The 21,426-nt window shown below is 33.4% G+C and overlaps 1 protein-coding gene across 2 annotated transcripts in view; it reads left to right on the plus strand.

Moving 5' to 3' along the window:
- The window catches only part of ATP6V1A (ATPase H+ transporting V1 subunit A), a 68,663-nt gene extending 54,024 nt beyond the window's left edge, over positions 1–14,639 (plus strand). For both annotated transcript variants that reach the window (XM_079155412.1, XM_079155411.1), the window contains 7 exons: positions 407–529; positions 625–739; positions 1,681–1,744; positions 3,081–3,284; positions 8,774–8,868; positions 10,404–10,575; positions 12,353–14,639. In XM_079155412.1, coding sequence (XP_079011538.1) covers positions 407–529; positions 625–739; positions 1,681–1,744; positions 3,081–3,284; positions 8,774–8,868; positions 10,404–10,575; positions 12,353–12,445 — 866 coding nt within the window. In that variant the 3' untranslated portion in view covers positions 12,446–14,639. The remainder of the gene's footprint in view (positions 1–406; positions 530–624; positions 740–1,680; positions 1,745–3,080; positions 3,285–8,773; positions 8,869–10,403; positions 10,576–12,352) is intronic.
- The last annotated feature ends 6,787 nt before the right edge of the window (positions 14,640–21,426 follow it).

Below are 21,426 nucleotides of genomic sequence, written 5' to 3' on the forward strand. Positions count from 1 at the left end.
TATTATCTAGTATAGACAAACTATGTTTGCACCTTAATTCATACTTAATTTTTTCAACACAGAATGGGGGAAAAAACATTTTCTTGGTTTTTAAAATATGTATTATGTTAGGGTAGGATAGGCTATGCTATCAAATAATTCTGAACATATAATTGTTCATTGTAACAGGTGTTTATTTCAGGTGGTCAGGGGCTCTGTCAACTGGGCTGGGGTCCAAGATAAAAAGTTCTTTAGTTTTCAACACATAGTATGTGATTTCCCTTCATGCCCAGAAGGGAAAGAATAGATTGGGAAGGAACAACTAACAGTCTACCTCATGTTTTTAATGCTATAAAGTTTTCTTAAGGGTGAAAAGTCAGAAATTTATGTTCTAACATTGTAATTTGTATTATTCTTCTTAATTTAGGCATTACACTATCAGAATATTTCCGGGACATGGGCTACCATGTCAGTATGATGGCTGACTCTACCTCTAGGTGGGCTGAGGCCCTTAGAGAAATCTCGGGTCGCTTAGCCGAAATGCCTGCAGGTAAGTCTTTGTGTTGCTCATCACATAAGCAAGACTGATAGGACTTTGGGGGCTGACTGAGAACCCCTCTTTTAAAACGTGTTTTCATTTTTCAGATAGTGGATATCCCGCATATCTTGGTGCACGTCTGGCTTCTTTCTATGAGCGAGCAGGCAGAGTGAAATGTCTTGGAAATCCTGAAAGAGAAGGAAGTGTCAGCATAGTAGGAGCGTAAGCATCCACATGTTTTACTTTTCAAAAGCGAAAAGGTTTTAAAGAGAATATTGACTTGCTCTGATAATAGTGGTTCTTAACCAGGGCTGCATTCTGTTGTCACTTGCAGAGCTTCAAAGGACTTCTTGGAAGATGTACAGGTCATCTCTGCATGTTCAGACTCTATAGTTGTGCCTTCACTGATGTATATTTGAGTATTAGTATTTTAGAAATGACTTAGAAAATTATAGACATATTATGGTGAAATCGTATCATGGTAAAAACAAAGTAAATCTAGGCAAGGTTGCACATGCCTTTTATCCCAGCAATTCAGGAAGGTGAGGCAGAAGGATCACAAGTTTAAGGCTATCCTTAGCAACTTAGGCCCTAAGCAACTTGGCAAGACGCTGTCTCAAAATAAAAATAAAATGGAGTGGGAATGTTGCTCAGTGTTTAAATGCCTCTGAGTTCAATTCCTAATATCAAAAAATAAATAAATAAAAAATAAAGATTTCATAATTAGTATATAAAGCCATACTTAGATCTCAGAGCTTTTCCTTTCTTCCTGTTAATCTGTTTGAATAGAATAATAAAACTGATTATAATAAAAGATTATCTTATTTCTCATACTAGAAGGTATTCAATAATTGTCATTGTTATCTATAGTGTAGTTCTGGCATGAAGATTTTTATGTAAGATTTTTCTTTCTAAGGATCATTTATTTCTAGTTAGAAATTTCTAATAAAATTTCCAATTTTATTCATGTTGAAAAGTTAGGGCTTGAGTTATAGTTTAGTCATAGAACATTTGCTTATCTTTTGTGAGGTCTTGTGTTCAGTCCCCAACACCAAAAATAAATAAACAAGTTTTTACATTAAAATTGACTTTCAAAAAATTTGGCTTTCATACATGTTATTTTTTATATGCATTCTAATGACTTTATTATTATTTTAATCTAGAGTTTCTCCACCTGGTGGTGATTTTTCTGATCCAGTTACATCTGCTACTCTTGGTATTGTTCAGGTATGTCCTTCCCTAGTGTATTCAGTTTCTGAACCTTCCTCTGTTGTTCTTAGCTGTCTAAACACTATTCAAGTCATCATGTAATATTTAATTTAGTCACTAATGAGAAAGCAGTTTCAAAGTGTGTTTTAGAAATATCCTTAACACCAAGAGACTTTAATACTGTTTTTTCTTAATTCTTTTCCAGGGTTTAATATGTTCATGGACAATATGTGCAGGTAGCCCTAGCTATATAGGGTTCAAATAAATAGGTCCAAAACTGTAATGGCAAAACCTAGAAGTTTATTTTTTTCAAAGTGTGGTTGAAGGCAGATGATCCTATCCAAAAGTGGTTCTCTTTCATTCAGTCATAGTTGGAGTCCATAGCTTGTTCCATCTTGTGGCTCCACCATCACCTCGCCTAGTATCTGGCATTTACGAGGGGAAACTGTGCAGAATACACATCCACATTTTTGGTGGGGGGATGGTACCCAGAAGTGACCCAGTCATTCCACTCATTTGTTAACTATACCCAGATGAAGGCAAAATGAGAAAATGTACTTTATGCCTAGGCAGTTGCTTCCCTGTGACAAGGCTTGAATTTTAGTGGATAGCTAGCCAACTTGGCCATTAAAAGAAACCTAAATAAGAGCTTTAGTTTAAAAAAAAAAAAAAAAAAAGTTGATATGAAGGAATGAATCATAAATATGTATGTATAATTCATGTGGGAAAAACAGTATTTACCTGTGTTTCTGCCAATATTAGATGAAATGGCAGAGGCTAAATTTACAATTTTTAAAATCCTTAACATGCTAAAATTTTGAGTTTTAATTCTGAGGGAAGGTGGAACAAAGCTAAGAATTCATAAACTATCTGTGAATGTTTAGTATCTGAAACATGAATGTCAAATTTTATTGCATTGGCCCTTAATGATAGGAAGCTGAATTTGATCAGAACATTTAGAGGTTTCAAATCAAAGTAAAGCATCTATTCCCTCTCAATAAGCCTTTTCTGGTTCTTCTGTATATATTGTACCATAATAATCTTCAAAAGTGTCAGTTTGCCTTTTTGCTATCCCATTTTAACATTTTAAAAAAGTTAGATAAAATTCAAATTTGATTTGTATTATTACCCACCCTGAAAATGAGAATACATTTTTTAATGAACATTTTCTGCAAGTTTATTCTATTTTAGTAACACTTGTCACATACTAAAAAGTTAAATAACTTGTCTGGTAAATTAAACATTGCATATTTAGGAAAAACAAATATGCTTCCATACTCTTTAAAACTTTTTAAGAAAATTGTTGTTAAATTTTTTGCGGAGTTTGTTTTTGTTTGTTTTGTTTTTTAATTAGGTGTTTTGGGGATTAGATAAGAAACTAGCTCAACGTAAGCATTTCCCCTCTGTCAACTGGCTCATCAGCTACAGCAAGTATATGCGTGCCTTGGATGAGTACTATGACAAACATTTCACAGAGTTTGTTCCTCTGAGGACCAAAGCTAAGGAAATTCTTCAGGAAGAAGAAGACCTGGCAGAAATTGTACAGCTTGTGGGAAAGGTGAGTTGTTAAATCCCATGGGGGTGTAGTGTTACAGTGGAATGTTATAAGGCCAGTTAAAACCTTGGGTATGCAGATTCTTGTCAAGCAAAATAAATAAATACTAAACAAATTCAATTTTAAAATTTAATAAATATCAAATATTTTCAAAACTAATTAAAATTTTTTATTCTTTTGTTTTTTTCTTGATACTGAGGATTGAATCCAGGGGTGTTTAACAACTGAGCTACATCCCAGCCCTTTTTTATATTTTATTTAGAGACAGGGTCTTGCTGACTTGCTCAGGGACTCACTAAGTTGCTGCGGCTGGCTTTGAACTCATGATCCTCCTGCCTCAGCCTCCCAAGCCGTTGGGATTACAGGCATGCACCACTACACCTGGCAAATTTTTTATTCTTTATAGCCCTTAGCATGGCCCTGAGTTTATTGTAGGTGAGAAAAAAACACTTGATTTTATTTTAGTTCTTGAAATGAAATGTACCCATCACCCAACCAAACTAGAAATGGTAGAGGTAGTATCTCTAACATAAAATGTTTTAGGAGCACTGGGGCTAGGAATCAAGGATTGGATTCTAGTTCATCCAGTAATTAACTATGTGACCTTAAACAAGTGACTTACATTCTTATACCTGTGTCTTGATGTTTCAAACAAAGATGGTTAATGAGGTGCAGTGGCGCATACCTATAATTCCAGTGACCCAGGAGGCTAAAGCAGGAGGATTGCAAATTTGAAGTCAGCCTCAGCAACTTAGCAAGACCCTGTCTCCAAATAAAAAATAAAGTTGGTAAAGTGCCCCTGGGTTCAATACCTAGTACCCCTCCCCCCAGAAAGAAGGTGATGGTGGTTTAATTAAATACAGCCAAATTAAATTGCTGAATTGAGTGACTTTTCGTGTAGGATCCAGAACTAGTTAGGATTGTTAGACTTCTCCATATGATTCTGTTCTTTTGATGATACTGTATAAAGTCACCTCCTAATTTTTCTAAATAAAAGATAGTTTTATTAGATATTTAATATGTATGGCATGTATTAAATATTTATTATTTATAGAGTACTTTGGCCCTCTGAGAGGAACAAGAAACAGAAGACCTACAAAACCTAAAGACAATACAGGAAATTAAAATACATGTTTATTTTGTTTATGAATGTAGATATAAAAATATTAAATGTTCATTTGTTACACCAAGTAAGTAATTAAAAATAGAATAAATATCAAGAGCAAGTAAAGGAATACAAATGTGGTTCAACACAGAAAATCTATTATTGCAGTTCCCCAGTATAATTAATGTAATGGAAAAAGGATATCTCAATCAATATGGAAAAAATATTTGAAGTTTCTTATTTATGATTTTTAGAAACCATTTAGGCAAGAAGGAATAGAAATAAATTTCCTTAGTTTGTTAAAAGTAAGGTACTAAGCTGGATGTGGCAGCATGTATCTGCAATACCAGCTACTGGGAAGGCTTCAGCCAAAGAATCCCTTGAGCCCAGAATGTGAGAACAACCAGGGCAACATAGCAAGGCTCCATCTTAAAAAAATAAAAAATAAAAATAGCATACTAAAATGCAAGAAAAATATTTGACAAAATGGAGAATAGAGAAGTTTCAGATGCACCTCTTTTTAAAAATCAGGATTAAGACAATAATACCTATTAACACTGTTCAATTAAATATTGAGATCTTTATTAATAATGTTAGAAATCCAAAAAGTTGTAAAAGAAGAGATTAAAATGTCACCATTTAAAGACAATATATTCGTATAACTAGAAAAATAACAACAGAGGAATAGAAATAATAAGAGTATAGGAAGGAGTCCTGATTCAAGATAAATATAAATAAAGAAAATTTCCCTAGGATTAGGAATGTGATTCATTGGTAGAGTGCTTGCCTAGCATGCATGAGGTCCTGAGTTCTATCCCAAGCACTGGGGAAAAAAAAAATTGTCAATACAAGCAATACTAATTAGTAAATAGAACTAAAAATAAGATGTTCATAATAGCAACAAAACAATAGAGTATATGATCTAACCAGAAATCCATATTTCTGCTTTGAAAAATATTTTAAAACTAAAAAATGAAGCAGAAGATGATCTGAAAATAGTCTACTCTTTTGGATGAATGACTTATTTACAAGTGGCCACTTCTCTTTAAAATATAAGTTCAATGTGATGCCAGTAAAATTTCTATTTGAATCTTCTGAGCAAATCAGTAATCATTCTAAAATCTATTTGCCATCACAAAGATTCATAATCCTAAAAATAAAAAATAAGGAACTTTCCTCTATTGGTTAATATAAAACCATAGTAATAAAAACAGTATGGTATTAGCAAAATAACAAACAGTGGTGGGATAGAATAGGTATAGACTTGTGTATGTGCATTCCCTTGATACTGTGAAGTGACTCCACAAATCAAGTGAGAGGACAATGGGTTCTTTTAGTCAACAATGGAAAACTACTATTTGGAGAAAACAGAACTGGATTGCTACTAAATTCCACATACTAAGGTAGATTCCAGGTAGATTATCAATTTAATTATGAGAGGGAATACTTTCAGTGTAATAGAAAAGAAATGTTAATAGTAACATTTTGATCTAGGATTAGAAAAGGACTTCTTAAACCCCACTGAACACATTTAAAAAAAAAAAAGGTTTCTTGATAACATGGAAAGTAAGAATTTTTGTTCAACAAAGGCGTACCCATGAGTAAAGGTAATAAAGGTAACAAATTGAAGACCTATTGGGAAAGGAAGTTTTTTTTTGTTTTTTTGTTTTTGTTTTTGTTTTTGTTTTGTTTTGCGCTGCGGTGCTGGGGATCCAACCCAGGGCCTTGTGCATGCAAGGCAAGCACTCTACTGACTGAGCTATCTCCCCAGCACCGGGAAAGGAAGTTTCTGACAAGTAAACTTGTGGGCTTTCTAAAATGTACAAAGATCTACTTTAAGTTAACAAGAAGATTGGAACCCCAAAAAATAGGCCAAACGAAAGAGCAAACAGATTATGGAAGAAGAACCTAAAAGATTACAAGCCTGTGGGGAAAATGCTCCAACAACCATGACATATCACATTTCACTGGTTAGAAAAACTGGAAAGCTGGGTATTGCCAAATGTTGTGGGGATGAAGGAACTGTTTTACTCCTTTGGGGCATATCATTTGGTGCTACCTTTGTGAAAAACAATCTGATGGCACTTGCGTATATGTGGTGGGATCTAGCAGTTCTGCTTCTGGATATTTATCTCCAGAGAAATTCTCAAACAAGTCCTTTAAGTGGACATTAATGATGGTGGGCCATTAGAGGAATTCTGGATGCCTTCTTCAGGGGACAAGAAAAAAAAAAAAAAAAAAAAAAATATATATATATATATATATATAAAGTAAAGAAGAAATGATGCACAACACAGAATGAATTGTACAAGAAGTAGATGCAACAAACCATGGGGCATATGGTATCATGGATGGATGGAAAATCTAGTGCCTAAGGCACAAGTGAGAAGATTTACATAACGAAAATGCTGGCACAAAATAATATGTACTTTTCACATAAATTTTAAATAAATAAAAGAAAACCACAGGATATGAAAAGAAGTACAAACAGGAAAAAATGTTCAATTTCCATAGGATTCAGGGATATGCAAATCAAAACTACATCGAGATTTCATCTTAGTTCAATCAGAATGGCAGTTATCAAGAATATAAATAATGATAATGCTAGCAAGAATGTAGGGGAAAAAGTACACTCATACAGCATTTGTGGGACTGCAAATTAGTATAACCACTCTGGAGAGCAGTAGGAAATTCCTCAAAAAAACTAGCAATGGAACTACCATATGACCCATCTTATCCCACTTCTTGGTATTTATGGAAAAAAAAAATTAAAATTGTCATACTATAGTGATATAGGCATATCAGTGTTTATAGTAGCGCAATTCACAATAGCAAAGTTGTGGAATCAACTCAGGGGCCCGTCAATAAAAGAATGGATTCAAAAATCACAGAATGTCTGAGAAATTGTCTCAGCCAGAGGATCCTGAAAAATTTGATGACTGAATATAACGTGGTATCTGAATGGGCTCCTGGAGCGCAAAAGGATGCAAGGTAAAAACTAAAAATCATCTGAATAAAATATAGACTTTATATAACAATAACATATTCATTGTTAATTGTTACAAATACAAGATGTTAATAATTGTGGAAACTGATGTGGGGTCCCTGGGAATTCTGTATTATTCCTGTTTATTTTTATTTTTTTGTAAATCTAAAACTAAGCTAAAATCAATGAAAAATTTTACAATTCTTAATGAAGATGGAAAGACTCCCTGACATACCCTAGGTTGGTATATTTTGGTATGAGATCTACTTATAATCTGAATTTTCTCTTTTGCCTTTATTCTAACTATACTGTAGAATTTTAAAAACTCAAATTTTTATGTCATGTAAATAGAATAGAAACTGTCATCGAAAGTTTCTATAAATCTAAAACTATTCTAAAGTAAAACATTTTTTAAAAAGAAAAGAATAATAAATGAATAAATTAAGAAAATTCACATATATACACAGTGGAGTTTTTCTGTCATAAAGAATGAAATTATGGCATTTGCTGGTAAATGGATGGACATGGATAGCATCATACTAAGTAAAATAAGCCAGACTCAGATATCTCAGAATATCAAGAGTCAGTGAATTTTTTCTCTCATATGCAGAAGCTAGAGCAAAGTAAGGGGGGAAGTATCATAGGCATAAAGGGAAGACCACTGGAGAGGAAAAAGGAGACTGAAGGAGAGGGAAGAGGGACAGGAAAGTGATGGAAATGCAGAATCAACGACAAAATTGTGTTTGCATGTATAAACATACCACAATGAATTTCTCCTTTATGTATATCTAGAAAGCACCAATTAAAAATATATAGATAAATGAATAAAAGGAAGACCAGTGGAGGAAGGAAAATAGAGAGGGAAAGAGGAGACACTGGAGACTGAAATGGAGTTTGTATGATTATATCAAAATGAACCCCAATATTATGTGTAACTATAATACACTAATAAAAACATTTTAAAAATGATAGGTAGGTAGGTAGATAGATAGATAGATAGATAGATAGATAGATAGATAGATAGATAGATAGATAGATGGAAGACTCCTAGAGCAGAGGTTAGGGAACAGAGAAAGGGAGGAAGAGAAGGAAAGAGGAAGTACTAGGGATTGAAGTGGAGCAAATGACTTTCCATGCATGTATGATTATGTCAAAATGAACCCCAGTATTATGTATACTATGATGCACTAATAAAAAGATTTCTACAATAATATATGTAGTTATAATAATATGTAGTTCAGTGGTAGAGCCCCCCTCAGTTTGAAACCCAGTACCAGGAAAAGAAAAATTTTTTTAAGTATGATATGTTGATTATATTATTTCTGCTTGCTAATTGATTGTCACCATTGGTCCCCACATCATGAAAGTAAATTTCTAAAAATGAATCTTTTTCTCTTCTAGGCTTCTTTAGCAGAAACTGATAAAATCACTCTGGAGGTAGCAAAGCTTATCAAAGATGACTTCCTACAACAGAATGGATATACACCTTATGATAGGTAAGCTATATTGATTTTCCTTTTTTTTTTTTAATTGAGGCATTACAATTATACAAAATAGTGGGATTCATTGTGATGTATTTATACATGCTGTAAATGCACAGAAAATAATTTGGTCAGTTTCACTGCAATACTTCTCCTTTTCCTCCTTTCAGATTTTCTTTCCTTATTTGAGGGTTTTCTGTTGCATTTTGGCAAGGAGTTATCTACACATTAAAATCTTTTTTTCTCATACACAAACTCTGACTCAATATATTGGCTTATTTTGTATATTAACAGCAGACATCTAATGAGCAAATACATCCCCTTGTCTCAATTTGCTCACCTGTGAAATTATGACAGTATTTTCACTCACACAAACATCTATAATTAGACTAAATTATGAGTTGGTGTGCAGAGCTTGGGGATCATTACCTGCCTTAGAAACTTTCTTCACTACCTCCTTCTATTACCCCTGTTTCTCGTGCTCTTTGCCTAAATAATTTTGTTGTTCTTTCCTACCTTGTTTGTCAAGAGTCCTATATCTTTTTCTCTCCACCAAAACCTTTGTTAGTTGCCCATGCTAGCCCCTTCACTCCTGCCCAGTGCTTATTTATTTTCATTATTTTCTCTGCTGCTGCTACTGTGGCATGTTCCTATTTCTTTTAAGCTATAAGAATTTGAGCCCTCTCCTCCCAAGCTGGCTTTTCTCCCTCAAATCATAATTGGTTCCACATAATTACCAGAGAACTAAGCAAATAAGATTAACCAGAACGTAGAGCAAACAGATAATATGCCAGTATGTTAGTAAGCCTAAGAAATCTGTTAAATCAGGAACTTAAGAATCTAGAAACCAAACCACGTACACAAAGATAACTGGGGGAAAATCCTTTGGAAAAGGTGTGATAGTATTCGTGAAATTATGTATGCAGATGTCTAGGAGTGTGTTAGAAGACTGATACGGACAAGTGTGATTGAAATTAAATACTTACTCATGTATGTTTCTTTGTTATGAAAAGGTATGGATGGGTAAATGAAAACGAACACATTTAAGGGAAAGGGGTCACTGTTATAGCAACTTGCAGTTTCTCACTTTCCTATTATTCATGAAACCTTAACTAATATCACAAAAAAGTCTTTACAACTCAGTCATTTTCCATTTGAGTTACTTAACTACATTACAAAAAGACAAATCCTGGGAGAGTCATTAGATTGTAGCAGTATTATTTCATTGTTCCTCCTATTTGATGATTTTACAGAGAAAAATAAACATCACCCTTAAAACATATAAAATAGGTACCTCAGATATCTCCATTCCATCTATGCCAAAGCAATGAGGTATCTTTGCCCCAAAATTCTCCTTAAGTAGTTATTGATCTTTTGTATTCTTTTTTTTTTTCTTTCATTATGTATCATCCAATAAATATAAGCAGGTTGCATATTTAAATAAAGAAGCTGATTCTCTGGTAACTTACAGCTAAAGTTTTATATAATGAAAGTACGAACCCACTTTAGAGTTTGTTTTTGTTAATTCTTTTGTCCTTCATTTACCCTAGGTTCTGCCCATTCTACAAGACAGTAGGGATGCTGTCCAACATGATTGCATTTTATGATATGGCCCGTAGAGCTGTCGAAACCACTGCCCAGAGTGACAATAAAATTACATGGTCCATCATCCGTGAGCACATGGGGGAGATCCTCTATAAACTTTCCTCCATGAAATTCAAGGTATATTTTGTTTATACTGTAACTTTTTTTAGTAGGAAATGATTTTTTTTTAAATTTTTTCTAACAGTTTGAGTCCCAAACCTGGGGTATGAAACTTGCTTTGATCATTTTCATATTATGCTCAGGCTGTGTATAAACAGAACAGGTCTTGAGGTTACATTCAAGTAGGAGTTCCAGTGATAAAAAATTATAGTATGTCATGTCTAAAATAAATGCTGACTGTTTCTCTTTTGTCTTAGCTGCCAGGCAATTCAGAGCTAAATTCATTGTCTAACAGCAATTATCTTACTTCAAGTGCCTATTAACATCTAGTTCCCATGTTCTTCTGAAATGATGTCTGTTCTGTTTACTTCTTTCAAATACAATGTAGTACACAGTTTTGCTTTTACATGACCTCTCATTCTTTTGGAGGTACATAAGATAAAAATAGGTAGTTACATTAAGTTACCAGTAGAAACTCAAATGTATAAGATTGTTTTTAAAATATTTGATCAATTGAATTGCATTTAATTATCTCTAAGTTGTGACATTCAGGCATATTTACTAATTACCTACTGAGGATATTCTCGGCATATATATGTACTGTAAAAATTTTTACATAACATGTAGAGTATATATATATTTAATCACAGTGTAGATTAAAAATATAAATCTGTATAAATAAACATTCACTATATCAAGAATTTAAAAATGTTCATAACCTTTGGGTCTTATCATTCTGCTTTGAGATATATGAACCAAGGAAAATATCAGAGATTTTTGTTTTGTTTTGTAGTACTTGGGATCAAACTCAGGGTCTTGTACATGCTAGGCAAGCCCTCCATCACTGAACTACACCTCCAACCCACAGATTTTTTTTTCTATGGATATATATATGTAAAAGATAATTCATTAAACTTCTTAAATGTGATCCAAGGATGAACAGAGCCAACTACATTATGGCATGTCCACAGGATAAAATATATGAAGGCATTAATGTTTTTTCCCTAAATACCCAGAGATATGAAGAGATACAGTATAGAGTGAAAAAAAAATTAGTTTACAAAAAATTTATTATGTAATTTGATTTAAATTTTGTCTCTAAAAGTTTATTTAGGAAAAGGTTGAAAAATATACCTGTAATAATGATTTCTGATAGTGCAATTAAAGGTGAAATATTTTCTGTTTACATGCTTATTGTATCAAGTAAGCATCACTAGATTTTTTTATGCTTTGGGAGAGTAATATTTTCCTATTCTTTAGCATTTAGGAAATTTCCAGCTGTTGGTATGGATAACCATGTAGTTGGTTTTGTGTATTTTCCTAGTAGTGGAATAACTGGGTCAGAGAGCTTTGAGTATTTTAAAGTCTCTTACACATATTACTTGATTAAGTTGCCTTCCATGAGGATTTTAAATTTTAAAATTTGTTTGCCAGATTTCTGTTCTATATCACAGTGTGATACTACCAGACCTTGAAAAACATTCTGTTTTGACTAATTTCCAGTTATATATACACCCAGTCATATGCATCTGATATTATGTACAGTATTGAGGTTTGGTCATTGAATTTAACTGGCAGGCAAAGTTCAAAACTGAAATTTTATTTTCTATTTGTTTGGAATAGGACTACATTTATACACTTAAAGGAAAATGAAAGTAGTTTTGACTCCTGCCTGCAGTTTACTAGTGTACTTTGCTTAATCTAGTACTTGAAATATTTTGAATATAAGGAACTTACCACACATTCTGAAAAGTATTTTCCAAAGGTAAATTGAATTTGTAATGTCTTTTTTCAGGATCCAGTGAAAGATGGTGAAGCAAAGATCAAGGGTGACTATGCACAACTTCTTGAAGATATGCAGAATGCATTCCGAAGCTTAGAAGATTAGAACTGTGATTCCTTTCCTCCTTTGCCTCAGCAAACTCATATGTGTATATTTTCCTGAATTTCTCATCTCAAACCCTTTGCTTCTTTATTGTGCAGCTTTGAGACTAGTGCCTATGTGTGTTTTCCTGTTTATTTGGTAGGTCTTATATCAAACAAACATTCCTTTGCTCCAGTATTTGAAGGGCCTTCCTGATCCTTTATCCGAAGTGGTGAATGTAGTAAATATGATATACAATGGCTGAACTACTGTAAACTTGTATGTAGGGTGAAATCCCTCCTTGTTTTAGGTTTGCCCTTTCCTCATCTCCATGAAATTGTAAACAGGACTACTGCATATACTCTCTTTGCAGTAGATTTAGAATGAAAGGCCAGATTTTTAAACCTTTTAACAGGTACTTTGTGAAATGATTTAATATCTAATGTGGTCACTTGCAGCTTAGCATTTTGCTAAGTAACTACTTTGCAGGAAATATTTACTTTTAACAAACATTGATGGTTAATGTTCCAATTATGCATTGCTTTCCCAGTATAAATCAGGAATATTTATGGGAAGCTATTGGGAACTACATTGTTTTTAAAACAGACATTCATGGAGCTCAGCATAATATATGAATCAGTACCCTCTCAAAGCGTGAAAAAAGAGTCAGGTGGTCAAATTTAGATTAACATCATCTTGTTAAAACATACTTTATTTCACTAGGGAAAATTCAGTATCAAGGACTATTATAATACTACATTACTATGAAATTCTTTTTAAAAGTACATTTAAAACAATCATCGAAAACTTGATCTACATCACATACTCTTTCTTTTCCTCAAACACCTTGGAAGCCTAAGTTGCCTAAGTTTATAAGAATCATGTGGCAATGTGATGATCAGTGAAATGCTGCAAAGATATTTAGCAGTGGTTAAAGACTGTTTGCCCCTTTAAGAACCAGCTGGGCTGTAGTGATTCTTGGGGCCAGAATGGCATTATGTTTTTACAAAGTACTAACATGTCACACACACTTGCATGTTTGTTTGCTTGTTGAATTTTTGAACAACCAGTTTACCAATTGTAGAAAATATCGCTTTCATGTGGTTTTTTTAATTCACTGAGTTGGAAGGTTTCTCAGAATATCTATGGCCAAAGTAGTGTGACATTTCCATTCTGTTTAATAGGGATGAAGTTAATTCTTTTATCTGCTGGTAACAGAATCTGAGTCATGTGAAAAAAAAAAAAAGATCATTTCATCCTGTCTTTTAAAAATATGTCTAAAAATAATAATCTGTGTGTGTGTATACTAAGACACACCACAGAATAGTGCTGAGAGCAAGTTTCCCTTTTACTCTTTCTGACCAGTAGTGGTGGCACCATTGCTTCCTTTTTGGGAAAAGGAAAGGGTATGTGAACATGTCTGATGATCTCATACACAAGTGTAATAGCACAAATAAAAGTATTTATTTTATGCCTCAGTATGTTGTTTAAATTTTGGGGTTATGCATTTCTTTTGGTTGAAAGATATTCTTCCACAGAACTTTTTTTAACCCTTCAGAATATTGACAGATAAAAATTATGCAATGTTTTGTTGAGATGTGGACTTAATGGTGCTGCTTAACCAGTTTGCCTCCAGTGTAGTTGACTTCCTACCCAGAGGTCCTAAGACTAGTGGAAATTAAAAGGATTTCAGAAACTTCTTTTAAATCTACCAGCAAGCTAGAATTGTGATCATAATGAATGACATGAAGAAACTAATTGACCAAGTTTGTTTTTTGTTGTTCTGAATTTGAAACATCCATTCTTCCTCCTTTTAAGAATGCTGATGTATGAGTGTGAAGATGTTAGAGAAACTATACTCAGATATTCATTGTAAGTGTCCCTTCACACATATGTTGTAGAATTTCAGATTAGTTACTGAGTATTTCTTGAGTAAGGGTGTGTTAAAATTACAGCAATCTTTTAAAAAGATTATGCAGTTCTATATTTATTGTGTTGTACCTGGTCCTAAGTGCAGCCAGTTAAACAAGTTTCATATGTATTTTTCCAGTGTTAAATCTCACACATTGTACCCTTTGGAAATTTCCCTCTATCTTGAAGAATGAATAGAAGAGGCCATATATATTGCCTCCTTATCCTTGAGATTTCACTATCTTTATGTTAAAAGTTATGTATAATTATTAAAATCTATGAAAGAATAAAAAGAAAACTTAAATTATTTTTCTTTCTCTTTTTGGGTGGGAAGGAATCTGCTAGAAAACATGCCACCTTGTTTTCTTTGAACTTAACATTTCAGCACAACCTTTTAAATTTTTTATTTCTTCTTTTTTTACAGATTATTTAAGATCACAAAATCAAATTGAGGCCTTCACTGTAGTGATGTCCTATCATCATATCCTACAGTGATTTGAAAATACAATACACAGTTTTATCCCATTCTGATAGTTACTTTAAATTGGAAAAGTTACTGGTTTCTAAAAATTCACTTATAAATTAAAAGAGATCAGTAGTACTAACTTCAGTTTTGGGCAAGGGAACTAAAACCTTATAATTCATGCTTTTGCAAGCTGAATGATTTTAGATCCAGTGTAGTAATGAGCAACATTCTTTGTGGTTATCCAATATGTTACCTAGGATATGTTTTATTTCCTTGAATATTGTATTTCCAAAGGAATGAAAAAGCAGGATGTAATGGACAACTCCATATTCCTACTGAGTGCCATGTTTATGTAGAAGAATACTTAGGAATTCACAGGAAGATTTATTATAGCGTGAGTAGTTTTTAGTCCATTAGGTAATCAATATCTTCATCATATTAGTTTTAATGCATGAAGAAGAGAACTCACTTTTGAAAGTGGGTGTGATAAAATGCTGTTGACATTGTTTTAATAGATTAATTTGAGTTTTCCCCAGAAATTGACTCTGAGACAAGTATTTTGAGTTTAGGTAGTTTATTTGGGAGATGATCCCAGGAAGCACCAATAGGGGAGTAGAGAATTGGGACAGAATGAAAAGAAATCAATATAAGCATGCATTATTAAGCAAATTAATACTGTTAGACTATGGAACACAAACCTGCTGCTGAGTTCTGGAAGCAAGTGAAAAACATGCATCTCAAATATACCACCTGTGGGTACTTACACCAGTCATTGGCAGCAAGCCCCTATCAATCTTCCATTGCAAACTATTCCCACAAAGACAAGAAAAATAATTCCCAGCACATGCATACAGACAGATCAGGCCTGGTGACCATACAAAATTCCCTGGGAGATTGGGCTAGTGTGCACTGAATGATAACTCATAGCTGAGGAGATAAAGGTGGGACATTACCAGCAATGGTTTCAGACTTATTCAGAGCCCAGGAAAAAAAATTAATCATTAACTGAAAAGTTGTTCTAAAAAATAAGGAAACACCATTTTAAAGGATCAAGAACCTGGGAGAAAAGATGTGTTTTAGTGTTTTAAAGAGCAGAGAGTATACATAAGCATGCACCAATTACGGTTATGAGTAGACAAATGTGGAGTTCAATGCTCCTGAAAGTAAAACAGCTTCTTAGGTTAATGGGGATTTTGATCATCTATTATAACCCTTTCATTATAAAGAAGAGGAATTTGAAGTCCAGAGAGGTTAGTTGATTTGCTCAGTATCAAACAAGGCTCTTAATATGAGAATTCAGTTCCTTTAGTTTCCAGGGTCTGGTTGCACTTAAATTGTACTGTATTTTCCTTATGTCTGCACTTTTTATTTAGAACCAAGGAGTTAAGTTGAATAAAGATGAGAAAAACAAATTTAAAAAAAGTAAGTTAGAGAAATTACTGGCTACACAAGGTGGACATGAGTAGTATACTATGAGGACTCATTTACAATGTGAGAAATTACTAATTGAATCAGTTTAGGAGGATGAATGTAGAAATATAAGACTTTCACCAAATTAATATAGAAGTATTTAAAGAGGAAGAATGAGAACATGAACAATAAATATTGTAAAAGGACTTGTCTCAAGAATATATGAAGAATTCCTTTAAGAAAAAAAAAATCTTGAAAGATAAAAACTTAGGCCACATTGTGTGAAAAGGGTGCTCAGATTCTAGTCATTAGGAAAATACAAGTTAGTGTGATACCTTTCTTCATGCCCCCTAGAGTGGCTAAATTGGAAAGGACAGAAAATACCAACTGCTGGTGAGTATGTTGAGTAACTGAAACTGTTAAAACTTTATTTTTAGTGGGAGTGTAAGTTTGTGCAACTTTGGAAAACTATTCTGATAGAATCTACAAAGTAAAGGTAGGAATGAATACCTGTTGACCCAAGAATCCCATTCAGGGTCTGGTTGCACTTAAATGATACTGTATTTTCCTTATGCTGCACTTTCTATTCAGAACCAAGGAGTTAAGTTGAATAAATACACATGTATTTTCCCAACAGAAAGCATACATATATGTTCACCAAAAGACATGTACCAAAATATACATAGGAGCACTATTTGTAATAGCCTTAAACTAGAATCTACTTAAATGGTGATTTGAAAGAATTGAAGCAAATTGTGGTATATTTACACAATGAAATACATTCAGAAAAGGTTAATCCAACAACACACATGTAATGTATCTCACAGATATAATGTTTAAAGAAGCCAAACAAAAATGCACTGTATGATTCCATTGTATAAAATTCAAAAATGAAATCTATTTGAAGTCAGGGTGGTGGGAAAGGGGATATTAATAACGGGAGTGTGGCATAAAGGGGCTTCTGGAATATTAGCATTCTGGTTCTTGATGTGGGTCCTGCTAATGGGTGTGCCTGCTTTGCAAAAATTCACACACAACATGATACACCATAAATATGTAATAAATTTAAGAAAAATTCACATACCTGATCTAAATCCTTTTCTATGTGTATGTCACACTTCACTGAGACGTTTACAAAGAAGATTTTAATTAATGAATTTCTAAGTAAAGTTGTTTGTACTAAGAAATGCATCATGGTGGTTTAAAACTACTTTAAGGTTTTACCTAGAAATAAACATAATCTTTGATTTTTAAACTTGCACTTTCCTAGTAGTAGTGACAGATTTGAATTTTTTTTGTTGTTGTTACAAGGGATCAAACCTAGGGCCTCTGAATTTTTCAACTTGATAAGGTTTAGGTGTTTTTGCAATTAGTAGCTTCTTCAGTCAGATAGCTGATCAAGATTTGGGGAATAATCTATTCCTGGAACAGAGGAAAGCTAATCAGGCTACATGTTTGTAGAATGCATAAACAGTTGTCTTATTCACAGAGCCAGTGGTATACAAACAGGTATTTGTGAATACATATCATAGCCCTCAAAGCAGCAATGCATGACTACTGAAAGCACGTTTAATATTTTAAATGTTTTAATTAGATATTTTCCAAACAAGTCTGAATATGAGGCATATTTGATTGTGTTAATAACACAAATTTTCAGGCCTTGACCCCAAATCAACTTGAACTGGATTCTGCCATCTAGGAGGAGAGTAGGTGAGTCAATTTCATAAATAATCCATGGTAATTCTTTCCATAGGGTAAGTTTGAGGCTTTATTCAAGGCTTAGGTATAGAAGACAGCATAAGAAAATTAAGTGTAAATAAGTGTTCTTCCAAAACCTAACTAGTATTATAATTTCAGCATTAAATGATTTCATTAAGCCATTTATCCTTTAAGATATTCCTTGATACCAGCCTTAGACAATACTCTGCTGATTCACATGTATTGAATCTCTAGACTCAGAATAGTCTGGCAGTAAGACTGTTTTCCTAAATTATGAAATGTAAGCATGTATTATTGTTATGCCAATGGATTTCAAACATGATTCTTTTACATGATTCTTCTGCTCATTTCTCTATATGCAGGGCATTTTAAAAAGGAATCTAAATTTCACAATATATTTGAGGCTTAGTTCATGAATTACAAAAAGTATAATTTAATTCCAATTTTTAAAAACATTTGTCCTGGGATTCAAAAAAAATTTTTATCAATCATAATAATTTTCTTGGTTCAATTTTAACCACTGTCTGAATAGCTCTTGTATTTTTATAACTCCCAAATAGTACATTTAGCATTTACTTGATGACTTCAAATTGTACCAGGAGTTTTGGGATACCTTGTATAAAAGCCCTAAATTGCCTTAAGTCACATAAAATCATAAAATCATATTCATGGCTTTTATTTTTATTAAAATCATAAAATCATATTCAAGTCTTTATAAACCCTTTTTGAATCTTGCCCTTAAAAATATTTAGGGCATTATTTCCCCAAATATCGTATTGATGGTTGGGTTCTTTAGGTACAAGTGCTGAGACTGAGGTACAAGCTCCTAATTAGGAATAAAAAATTAAGAAAGGGAGGGGGCAAAAGCAGGGTTGGACAGAGAAGTCCAAGTACAAAGCAGCCTTGACCTAGTCTTAGTCACTCCTTGGGGAGAAAGCACAGAAGCAAATGCTGCCAGAACTGATTGCTATCAGCCTGAAATGGTCAGGCCTGTTTACCCTTGACTCTCTTGGTTCTCACGTTCAGGCTGCCTATAAAGAAGTGACCTTGTCTCCATGGTCATCAGCATCTGTAGGCCTAAAAGGAGCTGACAACTAGGGCTATCTGCTGAGCACACTCTTGGCAGTGGCTCGGCAAGTCTTCACTCACAGGGGAAAGTCTTCACTCACAAGGGAATCCACAACACAGTTCTCTGTGCTTAGGAGAGAGACAAATAGTATAAACTGATATAGAGAGCTGTCATTTACTACTTTGAGTCCATGATTTCAAGAATTTGCTCAGGAAGGAAGCCAAATGATTCAGTATTTTTAAAGTGAGTCATCTCTATTATTTTAAAAATTTTTTTCTTTGCACTGATTCTTTTATTTACTGATTCTTTTTAAACTGGGGTGTTGATGACACTGGCATCTCATTCTGAGCATATATTTGACAAAGAATGAACTCTTATCTCCATGGCAGGTGAATGTAATGACCCAGTGTTTTAGTTTTCTAAGATTACAATAACAAAGTACTCTAAAGAGAGTCATTTTTTAAAGAAAAAAATTAAGTACAGAACACCACAAAGAGTAAGATGACAAGAATCATGAAAGTAAGTCTTCACATGAAAAATATTTTAGCAACCCTGCTTTTTTAGAATTAAAAACTGAGCTCACTGTTTTAGCATCAGGTAAAATGTGTTTACCTTATACTTTTACAAATGGTTCTCAGGTGAATATTGACCTAATTGCATATAGAAACTCATCATCAAATGCAAAACTCTTCAGGAAGTGAGTACTTCAAAATTAATAAAACACTGAACATTTGTGTGGGGTGGGGGCAGGGTACTGGGGATTGAACCCACGGGCCCTGTATCACTGAACTCTATATCCCCAATCCTTTTTTACTTTTATTTAGAGACAGGGTCTCACTAAGTTGCTGAGGCTGGCCTCCAACTTGTGATCATCCTGCCTCAGCCTCCACATTTGTTAGGATTACAGGTGTATGTCACCACACCCAGCAAAATTCACTTTTGTGAAAAAATTAAATTAATCTTAAGGACTTGGTAACCAGAAACACAGGCTATAAAGTTTATATTGAGCAGAGGGGAAATATGAACATGGGTTTAAAGCAAATTGGGTTGAAGTATAAGCAATATCAATGGAAATTTTATGAACTGCAGATTTTTAAATTACTTGTCATTTAAATAACTCTGTAAGAATGACAGGAGAAAGCAAGAAAGATAGACTTGCACTTTTGGGGAAAAAAAACCAGAAAACCTAAATTACAGTTTCATAAAATGTTTATTGTTTATAAATATGCATGTTTTTCCTCTGGAACTTTTAAAATCATATCTATTCTCATTACCATCCCTATCGCTTCCTAAGAACTTTGTTCTAACAATTACCTACTCTTTAAAATATCATCAACTTCTTTTCTGCTGAGCACTTTCCTCTTTACCTAATAGCAGGGACAAAATATGGTGGGTAAAACTGTCCAGTTTCAGTCCCAGCTCTGCTACTTCCTAGCTATGTGACCTTGGGCAATCAACTTAACCTCTCATTTTTTTCATCTATCAAGTAGGGATGGTAAGAAATAACTGCTTTAATTAGGATTAGGTTCAGCTTGAGTGATGAAATGTGAAAATAATTTGGTTAGCATAAGTTTGAGGTTTATTTGTTTCATATAAGTGTAAGGACTCAGGATTAGGAAGATGAATACATGATCTTTGTATATTCAAGTTTGTTCCTCTTTATCCTCAACATGTCTTCCATTCTCTAGACTTTGTTATATATATATATATATATTATATATATAATATATATATATAATACATGTAATTATATGTAATTAAATATATACATAATTTTTTTCTGCTCATCATAGGTTTATGGTTATAGCCCATATAATAAAAGACAAATCAGCAAGAAAGAAACCAAATATAATTAATATAAGTTTTACATAGGAAGAGAAGTTTCAAAAGCAAACAAGAAGCTGGGTGCAGTGATTCACACCTGTAATACCAATAACTTGGGAGACTGAGACAGGAGGAGTCCAGATTCAAGGCTAGCCTTAGCAATTTAGCGAACTCCTAAAGCAAATAAGCAAAGATCCTGTCTCAAAAAAATTTTTTGTCACAATTCACTTTTTTAATAGAAACTAAACACTTATTCCAGTTTCAAAGTTGTTATACTTGAAGTTCCTTTTTTTAAAAATGAATTTAAAATTAATCACTTAATAATTCTACTTTGACTAAGACAATGAAATTGTAGCTTAAAAAAAAAAAACTATTCAGCACCATTTGCTCATAGGTCTTTGAGAATTTGTTCTTCAAGAATCTGGGAACTATCCATTTGCTAAATACAGGAACTGCTGAGCTGCATGAGAAAGCCTCTCTGGGACAGTCAGTGGGAAGCTAAGCAATCATCACAAGAGGAGTCAGTGTACTTCTGCAAGGTAATGTGGAGTATACAATGGTCCCCTCCCTACACTTCAACCCAGGAGGGACATACTTCTAAGCACT

The sequence above is a fragment of the Sciurus vulgaris genome (assembly GCF_902686455.1).
Source record: "Sciurus vulgaris genome assembly, chromosome: 10".
Taxonomy (NCBI): Eukaryota; Metazoa; Chordata; class Mammalia; order Rodentia; family Sciuridae; genus Sciurus; species Sciurus vulgaris.